The 27985-nt window shown below is 47.3% G+C and overlaps 3 protein-coding genes across 7 annotated transcripts in view; 2 read left to right on the forward strand and 1 right to left on the reverse strand.

The window, feature by feature from the left end:
- Positions 1 to 6213, forward strand: part of LARP1 (La ribonucleoprotein 1, translational regulator) — a 44951-nt gene extending 38738 nt beyond the window's left edge. Inside the window, 1 exon segment of the mRNA XM_035559839.2 lies at positions 402 to 6213. Within this exon segment, the coding sequence (XP_035415732.2) occupies positions 402 to 623 (222 nt within the window). The 3' untranslated portion in view covers positions 624 to 6213.
- Positions 4568 to 15943, reverse strand: FAXDC2 (fatty acid hydroxylase domain containing 2). Its single transcript, XM_035559841.2, has 9 exons — positions 15632 to 15943; positions 14911 to 14958; positions 11982 to 12073; positions 11777 to 11880; positions 10921 to 11042; positions 10387 to 10592; positions 9581 to 9686; positions 8385 to 8551; positions 4568 to 7220 (listed from the first exon to the last, which is right to left on the reverse strand). Exons 2-9 carry the CDS (start codon positions 14956 to 14958, stop codon positions 7064 to 7066), a joined length of 1002 nt encoding a protein of 333 aa, XP_035415734.1. The 5' UTR covers positions 15632 to 15943; the 3' UTR covers positions 4568 to 7063.
- Positions 7181 to 27933, forward strand: CNOT8 (CCR4-NOT transcription complex subunit 8). 5 transcript variants are annotated; one of them, XM_035559846.2, is made up of 11 exons: positions 7181 to 7404; positions 7716 to 7774; positions 10777 to 11066; positions 11943 to 12092; positions 19395 to 19532; positions 22153 to 22354; positions 23585 to 23778; positions 24525 to 24686; positions 25383 to 25527; positions 26184 to 26294; positions 26605 to 27933. In XM_035559846.2, the coding sequence occupies exons 6-11, from the start codon at positions 22238 to 22240 to the stop codon at positions 26752 to 26754; spliced, it is 879 nt and encodes a 292-aa protein (XP_035415739.1). In that variant the 5' UTR covers positions 7181 to 7404; positions 7716 to 7774; positions 10777 to 11066; positions 11943 to 12092; positions 19395 to 19532; positions 22153 to 22237; the 3' UTR covers positions 26755 to 27933. The 5 variants fall into 5 exon arrangements, with proteins under 5 accessions (XP_035415739.1, XP_035415735.1, XP_035415736.1 ...); XM_035559842.1 differs by lacking the exons at positions 7181 to 7404; positions 7716 to 7774; positions 10777 to 11066; positions 11943 to 12092; positions 19395 to 19532 and adding an exon at positions 21310 to 21498; XM_035559843.2 differs by lacking the exons at positions 7181 to 7404; positions 7716 to 7774; positions 10777 to 11066; positions 11943 to 12092; positions 19395 to 19532 and adding an exon at positions 21535 to 21634.
- Positions 27934 to 27985: the final 52 nt, after the last annotated feature.

The following is a 27985-nucleotide window of genomic DNA, read 5'->3' on the forward strand; positions in this document are numbered from 1 at the left end:
CGTCCACTTCAGGGCAGCTCTCTGGGGAAAGGGATGAGTGCATCTTCCCTGATGAGCTGGGGAGAGAGAGGAAGAAAAAGAGCCTTAATGGCTTGAGTGGAGCCAGCCTCGTGCAGACTTTGGCTCCCAGACTCCTGGATCATGCCCCTTTGTGGAGGAGGGAGGTGCCTAAGAGCAAGTTGTCACCCTTGTGCTCTCTTGGAAGGCTGTCAGCAAATCTGTCAGTGGTGGATGTGGAGAGGAGGGCAGCTGTCCCAGTACTGCGTGCTTGGGGCGGGTACGTGTGTTCCCTGTGGGCCACAGAGGCTGCAGACAGGCTTGCAGCAAGGCTGCCTTCTAATCCGGGGGGAGGAAATGCGTTTTGAGGCGGCTGTGCTGATGCTGGGGTGCTTCCATTCCAGCCACCCATGGGAGAGGAAGGAGGACACAAGAGATACCCGGCGACATCGGGGGGAGACGGCAGGAAGCGCTACCCGTCCCAGTCTTCCAGCAAAACGGTCAGCCAGTGCCCAGCCAGCCAAGCCCACGCCTCGCCCAGCCAGCCTGCACAAGAGGATGCCAAAAACCTGAGCCAGCAAGTCCCTGCCCCTGCAGCCGCAGAATTGCAGACAGTGGGGAAGTAGAGGGGCTGCAGCTTCTGCTTCCCTCCGGGAGACGGGGTGGGTTGGGGGGGGGCTGGCTCGGAGAAGGGGAGACCCGAGGGGTGGGACAGGAAGGGAGCTGGAATGTGGGTGCCCAGGAATAGGCTGCTGGGGAGAAACTTCAACGCACACGATTTTTTCTCTTGTGGCTGGAAAGCAAAGACGATCCGCATCTAAAACACCGTTTTGCTATTACAAACCTGACCAGAGCCAGACCTACCCCCACCAGCCCCACCCTCTGCTTTTCTTTACCGCCCCCTTCCCTCTTGTGCACACACTCATGTCTTAGTGTCTCTTTAAAAAAAAAAAAATGTTCTGGCTGGGTTGGAAAGGGGAGATTTTTTTATTATTATATATATATATCAAGTTTTAAATTATTGCTAGAAGTTCGTCCAGATTTACCAAAACAAGTCTGCTCTCTGCGGCCCCGACGACTCCCCCCTGTGTCCCCCCCCTCGGACCGCTGGCAGCCCGATCAGGAAGCTGGGAGGAGCGAGGTTCCCCGCCGGGGACCGAAGCCGCAGCGTGTCGCGGCGCCGCGGAGCCTCTGATCCCCGCGCCCCGGCTGGCGGCTCCCATTCCACGCACGGCGCTGCCTCGCCGACGCCGACCGCCGCAAAAGGAACGCAGCCCTCTTCGTCCTCCCGGTCCCTCCTCCTCCCCGGCGTCTTCGCCTCCATCCTTCCCGGGGGTCTGGCTCTCCCTCCGCCCGCCTCTCCCTTCCATCACGGACGTTTTGAATCAACCAAAGGACCTTTGCCAAGGATGGGTTTGTTCTGACTCCTTCCTGCGAGGACGGCTGGGGGGGGGGCCGGCAGGCGCCTGGTGGACTCGAGCCTGCGTGGACAGTGCACCCGCCTCCCCAGGGCTGCTCGTCGCACGCAAAGACAGGACTTTGCCGAAGGAGGCTTTCTGTTCCTTTTCCCTTGGAAAAATGAAACAACCAAGAAAAAAAAACACAAAACCCCCTAAAACAAAACAAACTTTGAAAAGACATATCTCCCTTTGCTTTCTTCCTTGGAAATATTAATTGAAGAAAAAAACGAAAAAACACAAAAAAAATACAAAAAAGAAAAAAGAAAACAACAACAACAACGACAAAAAAAAAAACAGAACAAAAAAAAAGTTGCCTTACGCTGGAGCTGGAACAGGGAGGCTCGCTGGCTTCCTGCGCCCCGGGGTGCGCCGGGCGCTCTGCCCGCCCCCCCAGAGACTCCTCACGGCCCCGCTGCCGGGCCGAGCTTCCCCGCGGCCTCTCCTCCGCCCCGCACTCGCTCGGACCTCGCTCAGATGCACCCTGCTGTGGAGAACCCCCACCGGCCCTGCTCCTGCAGGGGAAGGTGCCGAGGGCTGTCAAATCCAAGACTTGTGCTCGGGACGTAGTTGAAGCCGCTCCGTTGTGTATATACCGTTGTAGCATCCTCCCCGCGATGGTGACTGTGTTCGGGGCCTCGCTCAGCCTCCTGCGGGCAGCCTCGGGGGGCGAGCAGGGACGTCCAGCGGGCACCCGAGGGACTCCTTGCCGTGTCTGTAGCCCGATGAACGGTGCGGCTCCCGTGGCTGGGGCGCTGCTGGTGGCACTCGCTCGGGGTCCCAGCGGGGACCTCCTGCCTGGGGTTCATGGCGCATCTCATCTCAGCAGGAGGCTGCGCTGAGCCCTCCGAGGGCTGTGACAACGCCCTGCTGCTGCCCCTTGCTCGGCTGAGGCGAGGGGGTGCCCGCAGAGCTGCTGCGCCGTGTCCTGGGCTCCTCCGTGCGGCACCAGGTGGGCTTCGGCCGGCAAATCCCTCCTGAGCTGCGTTCCCCCGAAAGCGCGTGGCTGGGGGCAAGTGCCAGGGTGAAATCTGCACCCAGGGTCCAGAAGCAGCGCTGGGAGGCCGTGTCCCTGCTGCGAGGGTGGAAGCTCCTCTTCAGCGAGCTGTGCTGGCCTCGCTGCTGCTGCTGCTGTGCTGTCTCCTGGGTTGGGATGCGTGCTGTGCAGTGTTGGCTCGGTCGTGGCTCCAGCGTGCTGTCCTCACATACCACGAGCGTGCTCCTGCGCATGGTGGCTACAGGAAGATGCAGCTCATTGCGTTACCCTCGGCAAAATGCAAAGCTGGTAACGAACAGCATCTTCCTGAAGTATCCGCTCGATACGGTGCTGCATCTGGTAGCTGGAGGAAGGAGTCACCTCTCCAGGGCTGCCTCCGTACGGCTGCGGGGCTGGTGGACAAGAGCAGCCGGGAGCTGGGAGCAGAAATCGGGGTGTTGAGCGTGGGCACGTTGGCCAGAGCGGCCAGCGGGGAGCCGGAGTTCAGGGGTAGCTGTGGATGCTTGCTGGGCCCTGTTACCACCTTCCCGAACTGCCTCTGCACCAAACGTGCTGCTCCGGCAGGTGGGAAGGGAGGAGCGGGGCTGGGCCGCGTGGAGCAGCTTCGTGACCTGCTGCTAGTAACTGAAAGCACAGCTTGGGTTTGAGTGAGGCTGGGTAGCTGCTACTTCGCCATTTCCTCCTAGTGTGATCCTGTTCTGGTCCGTCTGCCACTACCACGCCATCCTGCAGCTCGGTACCGCTCGGAGGGCCCCGTTCAGGGCACGAAGGTGCCCAAGCCATCGGCGTGCTCCGTATCCGCAGCAGCGCTCCGGGGGCTCGGAGCGGTACCCAGGCCGGGCTGGCAAGTAATGTCTGTACAGCGCTGCGGCCTTGACTGTTACCTCCAAATTTCTCTTCTCTTGTGAGCCAGAGTCAGATCTCTAACGTTACGGACGTGGCAGGGTTCGACCCTGATTTGGGAAGGAGGCGCCTCGGAGGCTGAACCCGGGGGTTGGCCGAGGACGTTGGAGATGTTTTGCTGGTCATTTGCAAGTGGAAGCGGGTTCGAATGTGCCACAGGTGGTCCTTGCTGCTGTGTTCCCTGTATTCTTCTCGTTGGTGCATGTTCTCTTTGGAAGCCAGTTGTCTGCTTTTGAGCAGCAAACAAAATAGGAAACCAGGAGAAGCGAGCTCCTGCTGCGGAGGTGGTCCTTGTGGAGCAGACTGGGGAATTGCTGGGGTGGTAGAAAAGGCTAAGGAACGTCCCAGAGAATTTCCCAAACCCCGAATTGATTTTAAATTATTCTTCCTTTAATTTCTAAGGCTAAGACTTTGTAGCCTTGGCACAGAAGACCTTTTCCCCCCCTTATAGTCAGTGGTTTGTTGCATCAGTGTGGCTCAGGGCCCTGGGAAGCGCCTGTCGGCGCTGCCGGCCGGGTTTGTGTGCCAGCGGGCTCGGTTAGCGGCCACGTGCTGCCGTGCGCCTTGTTCTGTCCTCTGTGGGACAGCAGCGTCTGCGGGGAGCGAAGGGGAGATGGAAAGAAGGGAAAGAAGCAGCCCCAGGCAGCTGTAGCTGGCTCCCGGGGCAGCGGGGCCTGCAGGCCGCCACCGAGCGGGGCCGCGGGGCCCACCAGGCCCAGCCCCACACAGGGCTGGCTCCGTGAGTGAGCCCCTCTGTGCCCTGAGGCACACGGACACCTCGTGGGGCTGGGACTGCTGTGGTGCGGTCAGGGCCGGGCTGTGGGGCTGCAGAGGTGTTTCGCCTCCCTCACAAAACGTGCCGGGGCCATACATCGGGCAGCGCACGCGGCTTGCCGCACTGTGCCCCCGGGGAAGGCGGGCGGCTGTCCGGAGAGGGGTTTGGCTTTTGAGGAAGCTTTGCCCTCCTGCTGAGGAAGGAGTTTGGCCTTGCTTTTAGCTTGGATGCTTCGCCACAATCGTATTTCATGATTATTATTATTATTTTTTTTAATTTTAATGGCCTGGGTGATCAGGCACGCTTATCGCCGTGACTGCAAAACGCCACTCGCTGACCTGCTGCGCAGCTCGTGGTGGCAGCACCAGGCTGGTGCCCAGCCACCGGCATGACCAGAGAGAGCCTTGGCTGCCGGCAGAAAGTTTGGGGCAGCCGGGGGAGCGTGTCCTGTCTCCCCCCGGCTGCTGTGCGAGCCCTCTCCTCGCCAAGGTCCTGTATATCTGCCCCCCTTTGGGGCACAGGCACCTGGGACAGGTCCAGGCCTCTGGCGCGGGTCAGTGGTGGAGGTGGATGGTGTGTTTCAGAGGAGGCTTTGTTGCTTAGCCACGCTCATTTGAAAAAGGAAAAAAAAAAAATAATAATAATGCTGCTGCTCCATTTGCTTGTCTGCCCCTCTCCCTGCTGTGTCCCTCGGACCCCTCCCCGTCGGCAGCCTTTCACTGCAGCCCCTGGGCTCCCTTGAGTTTTGGCAACTGCTCGTTTTGCTTCGGCCTGGTCGCCTGTACTGTACGGGATGAGGCGTTAACCTCGGTGTCCTGCCACGTGTCTGCGCGCTCAGCGTCGTGGCGTGGAGAGGGGGCCTTTTAGCTGTTAATGCCTTTCCAGTTATTTTAACAAAAGGAAAAAAACAAGAAAAAAAGAAAAAAAAAAAAGGAAAACTGTAAATGTAGCAAGCTGTGTTTGCAATGCTTCTTTTCTCCTGTCTCTCCTCTGAGACTGGTTATGTCACTTTGTCACTGTTTTGAAATGGATGCTAGGCTCTTCTTAAGAGAGGGTTGCTACACTTGATGTTAAATGCCTCACTGACTTATTTTTTTTCCTCTAAATGAAAATTTTCATCTCAGTGGCGTGGAGTGGGTGGATGGATGGAGGGCAGTGTTTCAATGAGTAGTTTACAGTTTCACTTTCTGCAGACACTTGAACATAGGACCGATGTATCTGTGACAAGCACATCCCCTCGGTGGGAAGCTCCAGAAGAGCGTGGACCGGCCTGGGTGCCAGCCACCCCCTTGCAGTGCTCGGGCTAACCCCAGAGTCCCCCGTGCTGTCCCTCTGGCTCCCTCTCCTGTCCCCATCTCCACCTCATCAGCCCCGCACGTGGGCTGGCTGGGGACGGCGACACCCATGCTGGGATGGGGTTTGGCAGCCCTTGGTCCCCCCGAGCTTCGGGTGCCTGCAGGGACAGCAGCCAGCCCCGCTCCCCCCTTCCTCTCCCAGCCTGGCCCGTTCCCGTTGGGGTTGGAAATCCTCAGATCTGTGACTCGGAAGCAAGCGCTGGTGCCGGTGTGCTCCGAGCTGCTCGGGTGGTGTGGGTTAGAGCTCGGCCTTCGGTAGCTCGCCTGGAGCAACAGGGGTGATGGTTCGATGTGCTGGCCCTTCTCAAACTGTGTGTGTCCCAACCTCAGCCTTCTGTTCCCAAAACTAGAAAGTGTGTGCAACCTTCTTCAGCTGCATTTATCGTAGAGACAAACTTAAAATGACTCATCACAGACCATTTATCACTTGGGAGGAAAATCTTGTTAATATGGCCCGCTGTACATGATCCATCTTCTGTCGATAGTACATAATCTTTGACCCATGTGCTAGGATCATCATCACATATAAAAGGAAAAGAGACAAATGTAAAATACTTGAATGAGAGCTTGTATTATAACATTAATATTATTCAGAGTATCTGCTTTCTAGGCTGATGTGATTCATTATTCTAGTAATGCTTTAGTCCTTTGTAATTTGTGGTAATTATGCTTTTTCCTTTTTAATACAAAAAAAAATGTATAAAAATAAAAACTTCAAAAGACAGTGCAGTCTGGGTTGTCTGTTCTGCTAACTGATGTGCCCTCCCCAGAGGGCTGTGGGTTGTACGGATGGGCTGGGTCGATGCAGGTACGGTTGAAGGAACTGGAGGAGGGTGGAGGAAGAGAGTTGGCTTCCAGGGGCTGACAGCAGGTAAGTGCAGAGCAGGTCAGCTCTACAAAAAAAAGTGCAGCATGTCTTGGTTTTTATTGTATAAGTACTTGCGGATCTGCATAAAGGTGTGAGTGCTGTTTGTGTTGGTTTGTGGAGTGGCCACGAGGACGAGACAGCCCCAACCTCAGATGTACTTAAAATTGCATAATGAAAAACTGCTGAGGGCAAATCAGGCCTGTGTTGTGTGTGTAAGGGAACGTTTCTAAAGCCGTGGCTTCACTGACTTTTTATGGGGTTGCAGGACAAATCATCCCACACCCAAGGCTGCCTGAGGTTGGGTAAAGTTAAGTGTCAGAAGAACAGTGGTTCTAATTCCTATAGTATGTAGTCGTAGCGATCTTGCTGGTATGTCTATCGAATGCTGCTGAAAGAGGCCAAAATGTGATCTATTATAACCTTAATGAGGATTCAGTAACCCCCAAAACTGTGTGGCTTATGTGCAGGCGGCTAGAACCAAGAAACAATACAAGTTTAAAAATAGCTTTCTAGAGCAGTTTTTTCACACCTTAAGTAGAAAATAACTGGCGGTGACTGCGGTCATCTCAAGTGGCATGTTGCAGTTCAGTTTTGGGAACTGTTACTCGTGACCAGTGACTTGTTTCCCAGTTAAGGTACTATTTGGCATAAATTGTCTCTAGCTCTCCTTGTCACTGGGCTCTGCAAGAATGCAGGCTGCAGGGTTGGAGGTCACTCTGCCCTCTTGGGTGTCTCCGGGATGCTTTCTGAGAGAGGTGTGAGGCTGAGGAGGACCCTGTGCCTCTCGTAGGCTTTGGTTTGTCTGAACACCGTGTCTGTTCCATGCAGATAATCCAGTACTCCCAGGACTCCGTAACACTGGTTGAACCTAGAAACCAAACAGAGAATAAACATCACTGGAAGTTACTGAGGTTACCTTGCCCTTCCGATCTTCTTTCAGAGCCCTGATAAGCCATCCATGCGATTGCTGCTGCCGTACCAGTTTCCCTCGCAGCCCTAATGAAACCTGGGTGAAACCCATGGAGCTTCCCTCCTGGTACTTCGTTATCCAGGTACGGTGACACTGAACAACAGCCGTCCCTGCCCACAGCAGCTCGGAGCTGTGGGAGCAGTGGGGCAGCCACCTCGCCATGCCGGCGTTTTCAGCCCAGGCTGCCCAGAGCCGTGGAGCTGACGTGCTTCCAGCGCTGCAGATGCTGGCACAGCCGCTCTGCCCAGACAGCAGCTGAGCTCTGCAGCGATCCGTGTCCTGACATGAGCCGAGCTGCAGAGGAAATGACTGGTAACAAGAACTGGCTCCATGTTTTGGGTGTTGCCCTGCACTTAGGTTGCAATAGAACGATCCCATTTTCTATTTCTGCAGGAGAAGCAAATTGCGTTCGAAGAAGTACGGCAGATGGGGACAATTCTTCCATGATTTTGGTATGTATCCCTGAGCAACCTACTGAAACTATACTCTCCCGTGTAAAAGGGGGCTGGGAGTCTTTGCCAGGAAGGGTTAATTGAGACTGTTTGTGCAAGGTGTTATCTGATCACTGTTGCTAATCCCAGTGTATAGGAAAGAGACAGACAGGGAGGCTCCTGCAGCAGATTTGGTTTTGCTATGTGATTTGTCCTTGCTGCCTTGAATCTAGATCATATGCGGTATCTTCTGAGCTTCCAGGAAGAGCCTTGCAGAGAACTATCTCTGCCCTTGTGCTGGGGGAAGTCCAGCACTGTGTGCTTTCCTCCCATGTCGTTTCGGGAAACTTGAAACACCCAGCCTCAGCTGTGCGTTTGTGCTTTGGAGGTCTCCAGGTCAGCTGATGGAGAAGCATAGATGTCAGGGAGGTGGCTGGCAGTTGTGTGGGAAGTCAGCAGGAATCCTCTGAGACCAAAGCTCTGTTTAACTGCTCTGAGAACTGATTTTGGTCTGCCATCAGGTGAACTGCATAGGCTTCTCTGCTTATATATGAATCATGCTCCAAAAGGAGCTTTGCCTGTCGGCAGGGACAGGGCGCAGGAAGGAGGGGAAAGGGGAGCTGGGACGTACTTGAGGTGGTGGAAGTCGTGGAACTCCGGCGACGGCAGGAAGGGCAGGTGGTAGCCGCAGTGCGAAATGCTGGTTGTTACAAGAGCAAGGGAGAACCACGCTGCGATTGAAACAATGTGAGACCCCATGATCATCGGGCCAGTCATGACAGGCAAGGTGTTGGAGAGCTAGAAATGAGAAGCAAACTGCCTCGTTAATTGGTCCACAACAAGCAGGTTCTCGTCTAGGAGCCAAATTGTTTCGCTGGAGTGCATTAGTTTTGTGCAAACAGCATAAAGGGCATATCCCTCTGCAAACATCTTGCTAAAAGTACATAATAAGCAGCAAAGAAATAATTCTGCTCTGAGCCAACTGAGTTTTACTCACTCTGAAACATAGTCACAGCACAAGCTCCCCAAACTAGCAGTAAAACTTGGACATGAGAGCAAACCAGGGGGTGTGAGGGCAGCATGGTTCTAGTAACTCACCCTGGAGTCAGAGGTGAGAATTCCAGCTGCTTGTTGGAAAAAAGCTGAAGCTGCTCTAGGGAAACCTAGCTGTAAAGGGGCGCTGGCCTATGGACGTTTGCAGTCAAAGCAGCAATGATCCCAGCTGCATCACTTCGTTGTGTCCTACCAGTGGTACAAATAGCAGCCATGGCCCAGACGAGGCTTACTGCACCGGCTAGGCTCAGCTTGACTCCTGGATTTAAAAGGCCATTCTGCTACCCAAAGGCTGCCAGTTAGGGAGACTCACAGAGCTGGCGCTGCAGCCCAGTCCTGTTATTAACAGGAGGTGGTATTTAGAGGTGCAATCTTCTGAAGGCGGGATGCGTTTTTATGAGAAGTCTTGGCTGGAGCAAGGCTGGGAGACACTCAAGGGGGGTTGCAAGCACTGATCCCAGCCACCAGCATGAAAATAATGACAGAATTGAGTCCATGCAGTAACCTAGCCTGTGTAACTGTTATATCTCTTTGCTGAAAGCACAATCTGTGCTCCCAGCTCTCTCTCTGCTCTTAAAGCTAGTAGAGTCCAGTATAAACAGGCACTGCAACGCTTCTACAGCTAGGCTTCTTGGAATTGCAGTTTAGCTTCCTCTTCTCAGAAAGAAGATTCTAAGGAAGCACTTGCTTTTCTTCTCTTACCACTCCTCTTCATCCCATGGAACTCACGCTCCACGCAGGAAGTGGAAGGTGACCACGGGAAGATCCACTTACTATGTGCTCTAATGGGTGAGCATAAATGGAGACCACGCCAATGGGGGCTGTCCATTCGTGGTGCTTCTTGTGAATGTGCTTGTACAGGAGGGGGAGATGAACAAGCCTAAGTAGAGAAAACAGAAACGTAGGTTTTGAGCCCCATAAGACAGGAACAGAGAGTAATGTTACAACTTTTCCTGGGGCATGTCTCATGTCTCCTTTTGAAAACAGATTTTAGAACAGCTGGGAATGAGAGTGTAGGACTCCTGGCTTCTCTCTTTCTTCATCATTAAGTCCTCATTCAATGGATTCAATGTCTGTTGGTTGATGCTGATCTTAAGTTCAAGTACATCCCATAAATCCAAGTCTCTGAAAGATTGATTCACTCAAACCTTCCCTTTAGGGGAAGACTCACTATATTTTTGTTGTTTTGACTTTTCCTACCGGCAACTATTAGAGAGAGAATAGTAAGTGGCCCTCTTGGATTTTTTTTGTGCCTTTGTCCAAATGCTTTTTTTTAAACAGCTTTTGTATAAAGCTAGCTGTTTAGTTTATTCCTGAATCTCTAACCTGCTCCACATTTGTAGTTTTTACCCATTTCTGCTTACTGTAGTTACTAGCAGCATTGCAGCAGCCAAGCCTCATGTAGTAAGGATGTTCCCTAATATAGGAATTTATAAGTAAGTTCCAGGACCCAAGTCTTCCCATAGAAATACAAGGTTGTTGGAAGAGGGTGGACTAGGACTATTGCTGTTTCAAGAGATGGGTATAACCTTAAAGGCAGAGGGGCAAACCACTGAGTCCTGTTCCAGTGCGCAGCTCACCTGTGTGAATAATAGAAGAGAATTTCCTCAGTTATGGTAAAGATGCTCAGCTCAACAAGAAACCACTGGAAGGTGGGTAATTCCTTGCTGAAGGTGTTGCCCCACCATTTCATGACATAGAACATGGGCACAAGCATGGGCAAGGAGATAAAGAACTGATTAAACAGTGCTGTGTAGATGGCTTGTCGCAATTTTTTTATGTCCACCTGCAAAAAAGAAGTCAGGATTTGAGACTAATATGGAAGCACCGTGTTGCTTTGATTAGGGACAATAAAGAGCTTTTAGAATTGTAGGATGCTTTTGTATTGGTTTAGGGGTCAACTTTTTAACAAGCAGTCTATCAAGATCTGATCAGTAGCCTAATTACAAGAACGTTTTTTCTCTCTGCAGTGGATATACAAGACTCAGCTTGATTCTCCTTGAATCCTATCTGGTTGGAAGAGAAAAGCATAACTGGTTCTTCTCCCCTCTCCTAACCTAAGAGACTCCAGGAAGTGTTTAGCCAGCAGAAGAGGCACAGTGACAATTACTTACAGGATCATTCTTGCCCAGCTGAATGCGATACCGAGTAATGAAAGTTGGCTTTCCTGTTACATCAGCCACCATAAGGATTCCATTGAAGCACCAGAAAGCAAGGCTAGGAACCATCGCAGCCCCTGTGATACGAGGAAAGGTCAGAGGTATGTGAATACATTGAGAGCTATGGCTAATCAGAAAAAAGATACAGTGGATTAGTATCCAGGGGACCTTGCTTGGACCTGTGTATACCAGGTGTATAATCCCTGCCCAGAGATGCTTTAAAACAGAACAAGGATAGGTTCTGACACCCAGCTAAGATCTAGGCAATGGTGAGGAGGTTAAACTGCACAAGTGCCCCATAGGCTAAAACTTGTAACAACACGCTAAGAAAAGGTTTTTCTATGAGGTTGGGGAACCTCTGTCACGAGTTATCTTTAAATACACATTGGATAAGATCAAGTTGATTCCTGGGACCTTGCAACATCCCTACCGAGCCTGTTCACCAACTGTTAATCACAGACAGAGAAGGGTTGTACACTACAGCAAGCGTAAAGTTTACTAATTTTACTTTAATTTTCAGTAATTAGTTCTACTGAGTCATTCACTTCTCACAGGAGCAGAGAGTATGTTTACACAGGGAAGCCGTTCTGTGCTTTCAGCAGCAGCAAAGGATCAGATTTTTAATCCCTATAGTAGGTCTAATGAGGAGCCACTCCAAAGGCAGCACTGTTGCACTGTCACTTACAGCTGGTTTTGAAGCTTACACGTGCTTTTCAGTTGGGGAAGTAGTTTGGGATGCAACATCCCCATCCCATTTTAAATACAATACATGTCCTTGTACAGCAAAGGGTTGTTAATCTGAGTAACTCACCAAAGAGGAAGAGTGACCATTCCCTTCCCTCAAACAGGTTGTAAAGCTTTAGCCATGCTGTTTGCCAGAAATTGCCTGAAGTCTCCCAGATCTTCTGTAGGCACCTGTGGGAATAAGTGGTGTTAGTGACTTATCTTTTCACAATCTGTTTATCCCCTCTCCACAGAAATACTTCTCCTCAAGTCCTTTGTTCTAACAATCTTACCAAGAAGCAGAGTTCATGAAGGCAGTGAATATGAGCAGGCCTGTACCAAGGACCATGGCAGAGGTCTTCACGGCATCCCGGAGCTTCTCTTCCTGTGAGCAAGCAACAAGAGTAAGTATGTGCTGCGGGGCCCTCTGCTAGGCTTTTTTGTATTTGAAATGCATGAGTTAAAGGCAGTCCTATGATGGTCTGGTTTGCCTTATAAATTCTAAAGAACATAGTAACAAAGATGTTCTGGGATAGTGTGTGTAACCCTGGCAGAGTTCACCAATGTCCACCTGACATCTTCACAGAGCCCTGAAGTGTCACTGACGTGCAATTTCTCTGGTGTAATCAAAGGGAGAGGAAGGACCACTGATCTTTCCCTCCCCATTTTTATTGGGTACATTTCTGAGTATCCGGAGGACTGTAATATAAGGGGCTTCTGGATAACTCAGAAAAGTAGGAATGGAAGACCTGGGGGTAAGGAATCGTGCTCCATCTCAACACCTCCCTCACTCTGCCAGTTTATTCTCCCTCCCAGTATTCAATACGCTATCCCCCTGCAGTAATGAAGAACTATTATGCTTGCTCAGGTGATCTGATTAATAGCTCCAGTTAATTCAGAACCACTTCTCAACTTTTCTCTTAGCTTTGAAGAGTGCTTCTGAAGATGGGCTCATGCATCCAGAAGCTTCGCTTTTTTTCCCCAACTCTAACAGAGGTCTAACACAGAATATAAGTAATATGTAAAATGCCTTGCACAGCTCACTTGCTGTGCCGTTAGCCCATCGTAGATACATCTCAATTCTAGTACTGGGAGTACAACTGGTCTAGAAGGTACCGTGTGTCATCTGTACAGAATAACTGCCCAATAACAAGGAGTTAAAATACGCAACTTCTTAAAAGTATGAAGTTGATGCCTTTTGTCAGTCATGGAAGTGTTACCTACTAAACAAATATTCCTGTGTACAGCATAAGGGCACTTGTGGTGTTAACATGACTCCTGGGCTGGTAAGGATTTTAACCACACAAAGCAACTGCATAAGAGTCAGACCAGTGTGACTTTTTGATTCTAGGAATAAGAATATTCAAAAAGCAGTATTCAACATATTTGAACACTTAAATATTTGAAAATGATTATCAATTATATGACAAGTATATAATTAACTATCTGTCTTAACGTAGCCCATATTGGTTGTGCAGTTCAGAAATCTTAGTTCCAGTTTTCTTGGGTGAATACATGTATTTATTTTTTTAAATCATCCTGCAGATAAATAAATGTAATTCTAAAATAATACAGTGTAATAACCAGCTAGCGTTTTGTTCATAACTCTGTCCTTCCTGTTTTTTTTAACTGTGTTGTTTAGCTGCAAAAGCAGACTGGAGTAAAAATAGCATGATTCATAGTTGCTGTCCTGTTTGTCACCTGTCAGAGAGGACAAACAAGAGAGACAGCTCACTAATGCATGTTGAATGCAGGTGTGTGTAGGGCAATGCAGTATAGAGGAACCCTCTCGACATAGCTTTCAGTGTTAAGAGGTTTTTTAAGATTCTGTAACAGCTACAGAATATTAATCATTGCCCAGAACTTGTCAGCAGTATTTATCCGTCCCAGGACAGAACTTTGCTCATTAGCACTGAAACTTTCCTCATTAAAACAAACATTTGTTCCTATCGTTTCAGTTTTTATCACGTTAGCAGCTGGGGAGAAAGTAATTTACAGGACTCTTGCCCTACAGCTCCATGTCTGTGAACCTTGTAGGCTTGTATACGAAGCAATACAATCAGTTGCCAGCATTATGGCTGGGTGTACTCAACTGAAAATGTAAAGCTGGTGAAAGAGCCATCTATTCCAGCCTCAGATTGTACGTGCTGAATTCTGGGCTGGAGATTTGCTCTCCAGTTTCAGTCTTCCAGTTTTTATCCATGTTACACCTAATGTATACTGATACAAGATAAGAATTTCTTAATAGTTAAACCCTGGAATACTGTCTAGGTATTCTTCAGAAAGAAAGGTATTAAAAGCTATAAAAGGCTCTGAGCCTTTTAACAGGATTGTATCCTTTAAATCCTTTTTCATAGGATGACAAAAGACCATACCAAAGAAAACTTCTGAAGTCAGAATTTTTAGTTAGACCAAATAATATTTCAGATTCTTTAGCATCCTCCAGCCAGATGATCTCAAATAATTTCAAATATTAATGACTTCTAATACACATCAGAGACTATGTATGCCTTGCTTTGAGATAGGACTAAGCGTAGCCACAGCTCAGCACTTTTTAAGCTATTTTAAAAGCCATTTGGACAGAAACTGTCTTGTTTTGAGACTGTGCTTTCATTGCACGTGAGGAAGTAATTACGTGAATGAACCCCGCACAGCATAATTACATGAGCTGTAGAAGCACAGAAGTTGACATTAAAAAAAAATCTTGTTCATCAGGTCCAAGTGCTAACGCCCTGTTTCTCTTCGTGCCAGCGGCTCCGGCACAGCGGTTTCCAAATTCTGCTCCACCGATCGCCTGAGATGTTGCCCTTAAAGGGCTTGTACAAGGTGACAAATTCCTTAAGTGCAGAGCAGAGTTGCTGCCTGCAAGGTAAAAGAGAAGGAGGCGCACCAGCTGGGAAAGACACTGTTCAGCTGGCCCACTTGGAGGGCTGGGCCTGGTTAGGTGGCAGAGCTGCTGGCTACAGCAGAGGGTTGTGGTCTCCTGCCATACAAGCAGAGGTAACAGGCCCTTCACCACTTAGTGCTATAGCCACAGCGCACTGGAAGGGAAAAAATGGTGTGAAAACATTGCTGTAGTGATGAGCAATAAATTCCTAGTTGTGTTAAAGCGATTGGAGCGTTGATATGTCTGTCACCTCTCTTATGAGGTTATTCAACACATCCAGCTTTCCAAAGCGCCTGCATAATGCTTCCTTTAAAAGGTGAACTTTGAATCTTTACCTGTTTCTGCTGTGCAGCCGTGGTGGAGTATCCAGAGTCTCTCTCCATCTGAAGTAAGAAGTGATACAAGTGAACTTTGTACAGCTGGAGGGTGGAAGAACACAATGCTGACCATAGCAAATCACTTCAACTTCAGTTGCAAAACTGTACAATAGTTACCCTCTATGCCCTGTCCCTCCTTCATTTTTGTCCATGGAACAAAGCTGAGCTCTTCAAGTCTTACAGCCCCCACACCCCCTTATTTCCTGATGTGTATTAGTATTTTCCTAAAACACTGAGCAGGTTGCAAAGGTAGTAAAGAAAAATGGAAGAACAACCAAAACCAAAGGTTTTGATGGTGGCACAGCTTTCTCCCTCCATCTGTCCCAGAAATACATTGCACTCAGTGGGAACTCCAGCAAATGCTGCTTGAGTTCTTATATTGCTGCACTCTTCCCATAAGCTGTAATTAGCAAAATCTAACACAACACTCCTTAAGATTTTCTTGGTTTCACACAGATTTTATGAACAAAACACATCAAGTCTAATAGTGTAAGTGACAGCTTACTGAGGACTGCAGAATTTAATCTATTTTGCTTTTCATAGTTGGAAGAATATTCAAACACAGGCACGCTGTGTTACCTAAGGTAACAAAGGAAAGTGCAGAGAAGGTACAAAGGCACCTGTCTAAGGTACAATGAAAAGCAGAAAATGATTCATTAGACAGATGATATTCTATTACCTTTATGATGATAGCAGGCCTCCTGGGAGTACTCCTCTTGCAGCTTGTCAGAAAGGGGGAATGCACTGCCAAAAAGAAACCATCATAGGAGTGGAGAGGCAAAGCGATAGCTTTCTGGGTACACTCTTCCAAATGCAACTCTGTTTATTTACAAGCATTTCCAGCTTTGTTTCCCTACACCATGTTAGTGTGCAGGTCAATGGGCAGGAGACAGAAAAATTGGACACTTTCTTCCTGCTTGGGTTCTGCTTACTCATGGACAGAAAAAGTTGAGCCCAGACAACCGAACTGCTTACTACTAATGTTAAACAGTTCTGGGAAGACAAAAGGAATCAGACAAGAAGTGATTTGACACTGGAAACCACAAGCCCTAACTCCCAGCTCGCTGTGTCAACACTAGGCTTGCAAATACTCCAATGGGAAATGCTAAATTTTGGTAGCAACCTTAAAAAACAAACAAACAACTTCATGTTGTCTCCCTTTGCCAAAACAAACAAACAAACAAAAATGGGTGAGAGGTGCTATTGCTTAAAATCAGAATGTGTTAGGGAAGTCCCAGTGACCTAGTACATCTCATCTTTCCCCAGATCGAGAGCTCCTCTATTAGACTCTGTGAGCTACTAGAGCCAGTCTGAGATCTTTTGTATGGTTTTTCCCCCACTATATCTAGTTTGCCAACCACAATTTTATTTATAAAATATCGGTGGGACTCTAACATATCTGATGAAGAATACCTATGAGTTACAATAACACGTAACCTGCTAGTCTGAATAGAACAGGGTAAATAATTTGCTCCAGGACAAACTGAGCTTATCTTCATTTGCAAAGACCTCCCAGTAATGATGAAGCAGTTTGTTAAGCAATGTGCAGTGTGTGCCCATCTGGTCACACAGGTCCTCTCGGTGCAGGTGTGCCTGGTGTCTCTATGAAAACACTGCTAACACTTGTAATAAGTCAAACAAACAATCCATTACTTTTTGGGCACCTTGCTCTATTCCAGCTCCTGCTTTAACACTTTCCTTATTCTTTAAGGATGCTCTACCTCACTACTTAAAATCACAACATCATTTCAGTTGGAAATAACTTCTGGACCCCTTGGCCCAACCCCTTGCTCAGTATGGGGCCAACTTCAAAGTTAGATCAGGTTGTTTGGAGCCTTGAACTGTTGAGCTTTGAGTATGTGCATGGAAGGAGATGCTACAGCTTCTCCAGGAAATGTGTTCCAGTGTTTGACTACCTCTACTGTATTTTTTTTTCCTAATATCTCATCAGAATTTCCCCTGTTGTAACTTGCATCCCTTGTCCTTTTGCTGTGCACCTCCCTGTCTTCCCTACAGCACCCAGCAGGGAGCTGAAAACAGCACCATCGAATTATTCTGCTACAACAGTACAGAAAACAATATTGGCCATAGTTATCTGTGGTAAAAGAGATTATTCTACTCCTAGATAATCTTGTAATAGACATTAGATCTTAGAGGGGCAGATATCTTAGCTACTATTTGCAGCTCCATAGAGCAGTGCTGATTCAATCCCTGCTGAATCTTTGCATGCAAAGGGCTAAAGAGCAGAGCACAGGTGAGAGTGTGACTCTGCTTTGAGTTCCTGGGAAGAGAAAGAGCCAGTGCTTGACTGAGTCTCGCATTGTGTGAGTTTGGGAAGGAGTTAAAATCATAATTGCATTTCTAGTCCTCCTCCTTTTTAAAATAATCATATTACGATAGCAGTCTTTGTTGGGCAAAGCCTTCTAGTTTGAAACGTATCTGCTTAACCTTCCTCTCCCCTAAATCTCAGTCAGCTACCTTTATTGTCACATTTACAGAATAAAATTTTACATTACTTACATTAAGACAAATTTTGATGGATCATGTCTTTCCCCAGCATCTCATTGCCTACCCCTTTTTTTTCGCTGGATAATATCTTTTCTGATTCAGAATGCATCAAGTACATAAACAAAAGCATTCATGTCACCACGGTTGTTTCGGCAAACAAAAAAAATCCTTCCAAGTACTTGGCACTGATCTCTTGTTGGCATGTTACACAGCCCCGAAGCAAACAGTGAGGACCTCAGCTGTCTGCAGCTATTTGCTAGCATTAGTTAGAACTGGTGCTGTGTAAAATAAAGGCTCTGTTTAGGTTATTTCAATATAGTTAACAGAAACTCTGATCCAAACCAAATTCTAAACCCTGCAGTAAAAGTAATTGTTTTTCTGATCATGCTCTTGATGTTAAAAGGGAAACAGGCACTAGGCAGTAAAGAATTCCAATACAAACTATTTTTTTTATTTCCATGTATTTCATCATTTCTCCAACAACTCTATGAGATCTGCTTTCACTGTATTTTCCATTTCAACTATCAGAAAAAGCTAGTTGGTCCAAGTCATGTTTTAAAATTCATAAAATAATCTGGAAAAAAAACAAAAAACGGTTACGCAGCTTTAATAAAAGAACTGCCATACTTTTTACATTTGTTTTAAAGTTTACATTATTATTTATGTCCCATCTTTGCTGTCCCCTTACATTTCCTGATGCCCAGACAGTCCCAAACTGAGACTGCACAAGTGCCTGCTTCTCCTTGTACTGTACCCAGTATCGTATTGTATTGCATCCTTCTTCTGACACCAGTTAAGTCCTGCTGCTGTCAGGTACAGCTGGATAACTGGGTGTCTGCAGTGATGGACTGGCTGCCAACCCCGTTGTTTGGTATTTTTTTCCTTCCTGCTTAAAACTTCTACTTCAAAACTTCACTGGAATCAACCTTTATAGTACATAGACGGTGGAAATGCTGCCCGAAAGAAATACGGGTACAACTGTCTGTGAAAGTACAGAACCTATAGAAAGGAAAAACGTAAGGACAACCTACCTGGTCACCCCTGAAGTTGCATATCAGCCACGCTGTATGGAGAGAGACAAGACTAGATGTGTCTGGTGGGGCTCCTACTATGCCAAGCAGTGCACAGATCTGAAGGCAACTACAGTTCCTATTTTAAATGTACATATGACATTGCCTTTTAATTATTTCTTCAGAGTTTCAACCATATATTTTCCATCTGCTACGCCCCTGAGCTCTGGCTGCCCACTCGTTGCTTACCTCCTGCTAAGTGTAGCCTAGGAGAGGTCCTTTGTGTTTATCCAGAGCCCAGAGTTCAACTCCTCACCTTTCACTACTGCTGTGGAAACTTTATGAGGGTTTAGGCAAAGGAGTCGGGGGTGTGTTTCCAGGCAGGAGTTGGCTGTCCCCTCCCAGACAAGTCATGTGAAGCCAGGGCCATGTCACTGGCAGTACTGGCAGCGTTCCCTGTGCATGTGCACATGCTGTCACTCGGTTAAGCATTCAGAATACATCTCTGCAGGTAAGAGTTTTTCACCAAGAGATAATGACTGTGTCTGAGAATAAAAAAGAAAGCTACACCTTAAATAGTTTTTGCAATGCCCTAACTCATGTTTTAAGCACAAAATAGAAAACGCCAGTGCAAGTGAATGAGTCAAAGGTGTATTTGTTGAAAGCATAAGGGTTACTGTGGAATGTGGCCAAAAACAGCAGTCCAAGATTTCGTTGTGTTGTCCTAACTACAGATTTCACCACCAGTTGCTGCATAGTGTCTTCAGTCAGTTGCAGGTACTGGTTCTGTCTGTAAGGATGAGACGCAAACAAGTTAGAATGTGCTTGGGCTCAGTTGTGTTTAAATATGCTTACAGACCATAAAGAGTGTAATTACAGTATTGCAAGATGTAATTTACAGTAGTATTTGTCTTTATTATGCAGATGCGGCCCTAATCTACTACTTACCTAATATACAGCGTCCTATTATGAACGCAGCTCTGAGAATCATGGAATCATTAAGGTTGGAAAAGACCTCCAAGATCATCTAGTCCAACTGAAGAAGTGAGGGTGTTACTTGACGTAAGTTACCAGATGCTGTTGTAAGCAACATCTCAGGCTAGCAGTAGTTAATGCTGCAGAGAGATCTGCAAGCACGAATAGTGGTGGTGCCTTGTTGTCTCTGCCTGATTTCTTGCACCTACCACTACATCTATATTTTTATCAATTAACTTTTTCTTGAAGGAATATTCCTGAACTCCCCTCCCAACCAGTGCTGTTTGTCATCAGTATGGTGAACATTTGCTGTTGTTTCATTTCAGATTTAGAACCTTTGCTGTTTTCATCAATGCTTTCTCTTGACTAATGGATCTATTCCCTAGTGGGGAAAGAGTTTTTTTAGTTCTCAGCTGTTGCTACTAATTGTTATTTACTGTAGACAGCAGATTCAACAGGGAGCAATGCAATTCCTCCAAACTATTTGCACATGTACAGAGGAGGAAGTGGGAACTGGCATCTCAAGAGCATGAATGCTGTCCCGTCCTTTATTTGGACTCGATCTTGCACTGGGAGGGCTGTTCATCCAGTATCCTAAAGAATGTGATAAGCCAGTGAATTTCACAGACCTCAGTGTTCTTTTTTAACCTCTGTTCAATTCAGACACGGGTTATATCTGAAAGATTTATGCCCAGTAGGAACAGACAGATTAGAGTATTAGTCATAAGGATGTAAACTTCATTTACCTGCTGCTGCAAGTCTGGGTCTAGTGCAGGTCAGCAGTAATCTAAAAGCTGCTTCTGTTTGTTGGTTAGCCTGTGTCCTAAACTGGTACCGTCACTAGAAACCCTCCAGTTAATGCAATCCCTGTCGAGGCTCAGCTCTGAGGAATGCACAAAGTCTGATTTTCTCTTAGGAGAAACGCTTTTTTGATCAGACACTTCATAAAATAACTTCTCTTTGTTAAAGGTGATAACTTTCTGCCAATTTAGCATGTTGCATGAATTACACAACCTGAGTGAAGTTCTGAGCTGAGGAGGCAAAATGGTAACTATCACCTACAAAGATAAACGTTGAATCAAAATAGAGTTCAGAAGATGCTGACAGCATCAAGGGCACTTGATAGAGAGCAGTGTCCAGAAAAAAAACCTCTCCATTTACATCCGCATTTCTGCTGAGGTATGAATGCTAAACCTGAGAGACTGAACTATGCCTGAAGTGTAAGAGATACCAAGATTTGTTTTTTTTTCCAGGTACTTTTATTTATCTAAATGGTAATCAGGCTGCTGAGTCAATGAAAGCTTCCAGCTGACCCCGAACGCTGGGCAGATAGCAATTCTGAAGCACTATGAGAAATGCAATCCATTTTTAATAGATGCAACCCTGTCCGAGGAGGCTGGCAGCCTAGAAGCGAGGAAATACTATTTAAGCGTTATAATTTGTAGACAGGCTTCCAAACCAATCACATATCTGCCATCAGCCAGCAAAGCAGTGGTGCTGGCAGCTGCGTGACACCAGAAGCCGTGTTGGGCTGTTTTAGTGAAGTTTTGGTGTTAATGTGACTTAAATAACGTTTCTGGAACAGAAGCCAGCTGAGAGCTGGCGGACGGGGCCACCACAGCGACCGCTGAGGCGAGGCGGCGCTGGCAGGCTCGGGCCGTGCCCAGGGTGACAAAGGCCCGCACCCTGCTGCCTCCCCCCGCCCGCAGCCTTTGGACTCGCCCAAGCTCCGCGCTCTGGGAGCGCCGGGCGAGCCCATCGCCCTCGTGTGCAGGGGGAGCGCCTCAGCACAAGGGCAGCGGCTCTGCGCATGCGCGCAGATCCCCGCGCAGCGCTCCTCCCTCTCCCCTCCCCCCTTCCCTGCGGGCGCGCGCGCGTGGCGGGCGCGCGGCAGGGCACGTTGCGGCGCGCGCGCCCGCCCGCCGCCGCGGCTTCCCCACCCGCTTCTCGCGAGATCCAGGGAGGGCGAGCCGGAAATCCCGCCTAAGGCCCGGAGGGAGGCCTCATCGCGCCTGCGCGGTGCGCGACGGGCCCGGCCCCGGCTTCCGGGCAGGTAGCGGCGGGGGTGGGGGGAGGGGAGCGGAGGGGATGGGGGAGGCCGGAGCAGACGAGACGCGGGGGGAGCGGCGGCTAGAGCGGCCCGCGGGGGGGCGGGGCCCGGCCCGGCTCCCGGGGGCGGCGGCGAGGAGGTGAGGGGGGGGCCGGGACCCCTCGGAGCCCCTCAGGGACCCCTCGGAGCCCCCCGGGCCTGTCCCGGGAGCCCCCCCCGGGGCCGGGCCGTTCGCGCGGGGCCGCCCCGAGGCCGTAACCGGGGCGTGGGGGCGGGAAGGGCCCGGCCGGGGCCTGTCGCGGCTCTGCCCCGCGGTGAGAGGCCTCGGCGCGGCCTGCGGGGCGCCTGGCACGGGCGCGGTGCCGGCGGGGCGCTCCGGGGGAAGCCGAGCTGCCTGCGCGGGTGCCTCAGGCCGGTGAGGGCTGGGGTAGGGGGCGGGTAGGGGGCTCCGGTAACTGCCCTGTTACCTGTGCGCCCGGCGTGCTTCAGCTCAGCTTCTCCTTCACCGTGTCCACGGGCTCATAAATCCCCCGAATCCTCCTGTAAGCTTCACGCGGGCTGTCTGAAGGCGCGAACAGAAGCGTGGGCTGCTCTGCCAGATCCTTCGTTCCTTCACGCAGCTCTTCACGTAAAACACACTTTCTTTTACCTATTTAGCACAGCACGCTGATCGGATCGCACAGCTTGCAGCTCTGCCCTGCCGTCTGAATTCATCGGCTGTCTTTGCCCTGGTCGCTGCAAGATGCCAGCAGCCCTTGCAGAGAACAGCCAGGTTATCTGCGAAGTATGGGCAAACAATCTGGAAGAGGAGATGAGGAAAATTCGAGAGATTGTGCTAAGTTACAGCTACATCGCGATGGTAAATGTTTTATACGTGATCTACTTGTCTCAGTGAAGGGATTTTGGGTGGGGAGGGGGATTTAGTTGGTTCTTGGGCAAGAAATGATTTCCCATGTTCCTGATCAAACTAAGCTACAAGCGGTGGAAAACTAGAAAGCTGTTCATCAGTGAAACTTTCCAGAATGTAGTGCATGTGCAGCGTTCAGTTCAGATTGATTGATAGGCAGGAAAGAGAGACCACCTGAAACAACTGGATTACTTTAATATTTAGTCATTCAGTGTGTGTTAGTCTATGCAATAGAAAATGGAACGGGTCAGATGTACAAAGTCTTTAGTGTTCTGCCGCTGTATTCGTCCTTTGAATTTCTTTCCCCTTTTGGCTATGGAAACTGACGCAGAACTGTAGGAAGAGAAACCTGCCAGTGACAGCTTGTTAGCAGGAGTGCCTCTTTCTGGTCTGGTCAGATGTTGATTCTTGCGGAAGAAAAATATTCTGGCTGTAGATATGACGGTGTCTTCCAGGAGGTTTTATTTAAGAAGACCAGAATATCCTCCAGTTGGAAGGATTCTCTGCTCTTAATAGCCTACACTCACTTGGCAGGAGCTGGTCAGTTACATACATGTTTTTAGTTACGGTACTGTAAGTTATGCCAACTTTGATTGGGGTTACTACACTTAAAGACGTGAGAAGTCCGTTATAAAAGCGTGGCATAAAAATACCCGTCCCTTCAGCGTCTGTAAAATCCAACGTAGAACAAAGTTGTGCAAGTAAATGGAATCTTTTGTTGCCATATGCTGATAGGAAATGAGCTCGCTTCAGTTTGCGTTCTGTTTCATCTCACTGAGAGTTCATCGCCTGTTTTAATAGCTGTGTTGTAGGAGTGGACACACAAAGACATTGGGCAAGAGAGAAATGTTGTAAGATATGCAGCACTGGGTTCTTTAGGGAAGTTTTCGCGTATGCTGTAGAAGTTATGTGATGTAATCTAAGAGTAAAAATAGTCTAAAAGTTTGGGTTTCAGCAAAGATAGCACGCAATCACTGCCTAAGTAAAAGAGTTTTCACATAGTAGATGGAAATGAAAACGCTTGTAACAGTTTAGTATCCATAATAGAATATGAAACAGGATTAAAAACGAGAGATTTTTGTAGAAGGATTCACAGAATGCAGCGTTGAGACCTGCAAGTGTGGAATTGAACATACTCCTGGTGGAACAAGTGATGAAATAAGATTTGCTCTTCTTTCCCAGGACACAGAGTTTCCGGGGGTTGTTGTAAGGCCGATTGGTGAATTCCGCAGCTCCATCGACTATCAGTATCAGCTGCTTCGGTGCAATGTTGACCTTCTGAAAATTATCCAGCTGGGCCTGACTTTCACAAATGAGAAAGGGGAATATCCTTCTGGGATCAACACCTGGCAGTTTAACTTCAAGTTCAACCTTACGTGAGTCTTCTGAGCTAGGGAGTAGTCTGCTCTCTGCTGCTGGAGTGGTGCTTGTCTTTGGGAAACGCAGAAGCCTGTGTGTTCGTCGTCGGTGGTTGGTGCTGAGCAGTAACAAATCAGATTCTAATACTGATTTTATGGAACCCTATTTTGGCGTGATAGGAGTTGCAGTGTTTCTGGAAGTCAAAGCCATGCTAAAATACTGTCCTTAATACCCTTTCCCTTCATAAATAGCCTATGCCCAGTAATTCTGTGTGCCCTAAATTTGGCTTCTGGAAAAACGTTATGGTCTTAAACTCTATACACTTTCTGTATATAATGTATAGAGACAGATAGATAATCATTTAAACAATTAAATCCATCCGTTTCTGCTAAAAAGAAATGGATGTGCTGTTTTCAGCAAAAAGGAAAATCTCTCTTTGCAGATCCATGCTAAAATATAAACTGGCATCTAAAGAAAAAAACAGTGGAATTGTCACAGCTGTTCAAGGGGATGAATCTTGTTATAAGGAGTGTAAATCCTAACTGCAGTCCAGTTAAGACTTCACAATAGCTTGTTTTGTATGTGGGAGGGTGCAATGATCATATTGAAAGTGATTTGATAGGAATTTTCTAGAGAGAGAGCTGTGGAGAGAGAGCCTAATGGTCACTCCAGTTTTTCAAAATGCAGCGGGTGGGGAATTTTTCTGAAAGTGCAAAGCTTTAAACTTTAAAACTTTACGTGCAAAGCTGCTTTTCTCCTTCAGGGAAGATATGTACTCTCAGGATTCCATAGACCTCCTCGCAAGCTCTGGGCTGCAGTTCCAGAAGCACGAAGAAGAAGGGATCGATACCCTGCATTTTGCTGAGTTGCTCATGACTTCAGGGGTCGTCCTTAGTGACAGTGTGAAATGGCTGTCGTTTCACAGGTAGGTCGGAGATAATCACTGATGCTACAGGGTATGAAATCTCGTTTTGGCTGAAATACTGCTGCTTTGGTCTATGGAGAACGATGAGATTTTTAAGATCTGGCAGCTCTGCAGTTCTTAAAGAAGTGTAAAGTTGAAGGCTAAGTTTAAGAAGTGGCACCACTTATATTAGCACCTACTGTGGTCTGAATTTTGGGTGTGCACTGCTTGCAAATCCATTTGCTGTTACAGTCCGCCTCTGTGGCGAAAAAAAGTTGTCAGTGTTGTCAGTCATATTCAAACTCGTTAACCTGTGCGCGTTGCAAAGTAAGGTTTGTTCCTTCTGCCTTTAAATGTTGGTGTTCTTCTCAGTTTCCATCTTGTGTTTATGCACAGAGGAAGAACTCTGTAGTTAAGGTATCTTTCTTGCAGTATTTCAAGCAACTTGATTGCAAAGCCTCTTGTCCTTGATAGCACTGCAAGTGAAAGGACTTGAGAGAGGAGGAGGTGGGAGGAGATACTCAGGGGGTTTCCTGCTTTTCCATGTTGTCTGGAGTTTTATGAATAGCAGAATATGTTATGGTTTGAAAGCTATAGGATATTAAAAAGCAAACTCCAAATGTACTGAAAACTACTGTCTTGTGAAAAATGTGGTATTAGTACTGACGAGTACAGGTGCTGCCTGTTTATCTAGGTTCTGTATGTTTTTGGTTTCAGTGGTTATGACTTTGGCTACATGGTGAAGCTGTTGACAGATTCCAGGTTGCCAGAAGAGGAACACGAGTTTTTCCATATCTTGAACCTTTTCTTTCCATCTATCTACGATGTGAAGTACCTAATGAAGAGCTGCAAAAACCTCAAGGTACTTGCATCTCCCCAGCGAACAAGCGTTGGATAGGTATCAGTGCTGCAAATGGGCAGTAAGGCAAATGACAAAACTGCTACGTATATTGTCTGTAACCTGGAGCGCGTATCAAAGCGAATAGTCACACACACACGCCTAGGCTAAGTTCGTATCTAATAGATGCTGCCTTCCCAGTTTTAAGCTTTTCAGTGTGTTTATTGTGTAGGGGACATTCGCATAACCTTGTGTATCGCTCATTTCAGAGGGCAGCTGTTATTCAGTATTCTTTATTTTTTCCTACTCAAGGTGGAGCATTTTGTTTTACACGATCTATTGCGTGACCTGATTATCTGGTAGACACTCAGAGGGTAGAAAGTAATTTATCTACTGAATCACAGCCTTGTTTCAGGAAAGGGTGGGAAAGGTGCAGCACCTGTAATCTGTGAATATACCCACGGTCATATTTCAAGTATCTGCAGCAGGAAAGCAAGGTACCTAAATTTAGGAAGAGTATTTTTGCATTTTTGAATTATTTTTACGATTTTAGTTCACTCACAGTTGGTGTGTGTTGCTGGAAACTGCTTCCAATATTTACACTTGTGTTTTGGAGGTGTGTGGCAATTGTGGTAGGACAGGGCTCGTACAAACCAGAGTCTGGTCTGTTTTCACTGCAGGGTGGCCTTCAAGAGGTGGCAGATCAGCTGGATTTGCAGCGAATTGGAAGACAGCACCAGGCAGGATCAGATTCTCTTCTCACAGGAATGGCATTCTTCAGAATGAAAGAGGTAGTGTGTTATTCTTTCTGGTTCTTTTTCCAGTCCCTATCCATCAATGCCCATACAACTGATGTCATTGGCTTTTTTGGTTTTTGTTTGAGCTTTGTGGCTGGAGCACTTCAAAATGTCAATAATAGGAAATGTTGATATTGGCACACTTGCTGTTCGTACTTCTTTCCAGTCCTTATTTTACTTCCCGCGCTGAATCCTAGAGGTGGCTGACTTCAGACAAGCTCCTTAATTAAGGCTAGGTGCTTTCCAGTTTAGGAAGAAACAGGAACTGTTTAATTGTGCCTTTTTTTTTTTTTCCCCTCTGCAGTTGTTTTTTGAGGATACGATCGATGATGCAAAGTATTGTGGGCGGTTGTATGGCCTTGGCACCGGAGTGGCTCAGAAACAAAATGAAGATGTGGACTCAGCCCAAGAAAAAATGAGTATTTTGGCTATTATCAACAACATGCAGCCATGACAAGTGGGTACCCCTCAGCAGAACATGGTTACTGTATTGGCAGCTGCTGTCCTCAACTATTTTCCCTAAGAGTGTTTCAAAAGGCATCTAAAGTACACGGTCTGCAGAAGGCCTTCAGTTTTGCTGAATGAAGAGCTGCATCTTCATTTGAAACCCAGGAGAGAGTTGACTGAATTCCTAATGCCAGCATTTGTGATTTGCCATCTTTTTAATACGAAGGGCAAAAGACAGAAACTACTGTGTATACCTCTTTTTTTCCTCTTTATACTGTACAGAATCTGCAAGGAAGACTTAAGAGTAGAATATCCAGTAAAGCTAAGGGTCTGGAAATCCAATGAAATCGGACACAGACATGCACATGAGTTTGCAAATTGTGCTTTAGAAAGCTTATTTTAAAACTTCTGCATGTTGTGAGGGTCACAGCTTCACCTCATGGTTTGCTTCTTTTATCTTTGTATAGCCTGTGGAAATTGTTCCCTTTGATCACTGCGGAGGTTTCGGAAAGGATGACATTAAAAATGATCCTTGCAGCTAAAACTATTCAGAGATTTGCTTTAACAACACTGGGGATGGATATTACTGGAATTGATTTGATCTGCTCCATAGTTTCTAATTCTGTATGGTACAGGTTTGACTCATACTGAGCTTTGGCTTAGTTCTTACAGGCATTAATAAACTGTTCTGGAAGTAGATTAAGTTAACCTTTGCTCGAGGACCTCTTGACAGGACCAATATTCTGACTTCAGTCTTCTTCAGCTAGAACTACAAATTTTATTCTTCTTGTTGTGTAACACAGCTAGTTCAGCAGATGGATAAACACTTGTCCCTCTTCTCCCCTACTTCTCCAGTCCCTAATTTTACTATATGCTTAACAAGTGACAAAGTAGCTCCCTTCCTTTTCATTATAAACAGCTGAAAAGCAGCTAGAGGATGGAAGAACAGTGTGGGATTCTGACTTTTAAAACTCAAGCCATTCTATAATAGTTTTTTCTTCCCCAACAGCTTGGTAATGGCATTTCTTTTTTTTTTTTTTAAAAAATCTTTTGGACATGATAAACGTAAAATGCATTTTAAACAAGCTTAACTCTTACTTAGGAGTGAAGGTTTAGAGCTGGTATTTAAAATGCTTGTAAATAGTACTTGTTTTTAACTTTTGTAAAATAAATTTTTTTAAAACAGGCCTTGTTTTGGATTTTTCCATCAAGTACTAAAATTCCTCAGAACTGAGGAT

Source organism: Cygnus atratus, chromosome 14 (genome assembly GCF_013377495.2).
Source record: "Cygnus atratus isolate AKBS03 ecotype Queensland, Australia chromosome 14, CAtr_DNAZoo_HiC_assembly, whole genome shotgun sequence".
In the NCBI taxonomy this organism is placed as follows: Eukaryota; Metazoa; Chordata; class Aves; order Anseriformes; family Anatidae; genus Cygnus; species Cygnus atratus.

Excerpts from the sequence above, each read along its gene's own strand:
- FAXDC2 (XM_035559841.2), bottom strand. The coding sequence starts at position 14,958 with ATGGAGAGAGACTCTGGATACTCCACCACGGCTGCACAGCAGAAACAG. Across the intron at positions 11,881-11,981 it reads TTCATGAACTCTGCTTCTTG|GTGCCTACAGAAGATCTGGG; the intron begins GTAAGATTGTTA and ends TTATTCCCACAG. Across the intron at positions 9,687-10,386 it reads CTCTTCTATTATTCACACAG|GCTTGTTCATCTCCCCCTCC; the intron begins GTGAGCTGCGCA and ends TTCTCTACTTAG.
- CNOT8 (XM_035559846.2), top strand. The coding sequence starts at position 22,238 with ATGCCAGCAGCCCTTGCAGAGAACAGCCAGGTTATCTGCGAAGTATGG. Across the intron at positions 23,779-24,524 it reads AACTTCAAGTTCAACCTTAC|GGAAGATATGTACTCTCAGG; the intron begins GTGAGTCTTCTG and ends TTTCTCCTTCAG. Across the intron at positions 26,295-26,604 it reads CATTCTTCAGAATGAAAGAG|TTGTTTTTTGAGGATACGAT; the intron begins GTAGTGTGTTAT and ends TCCCCTCTGCAG.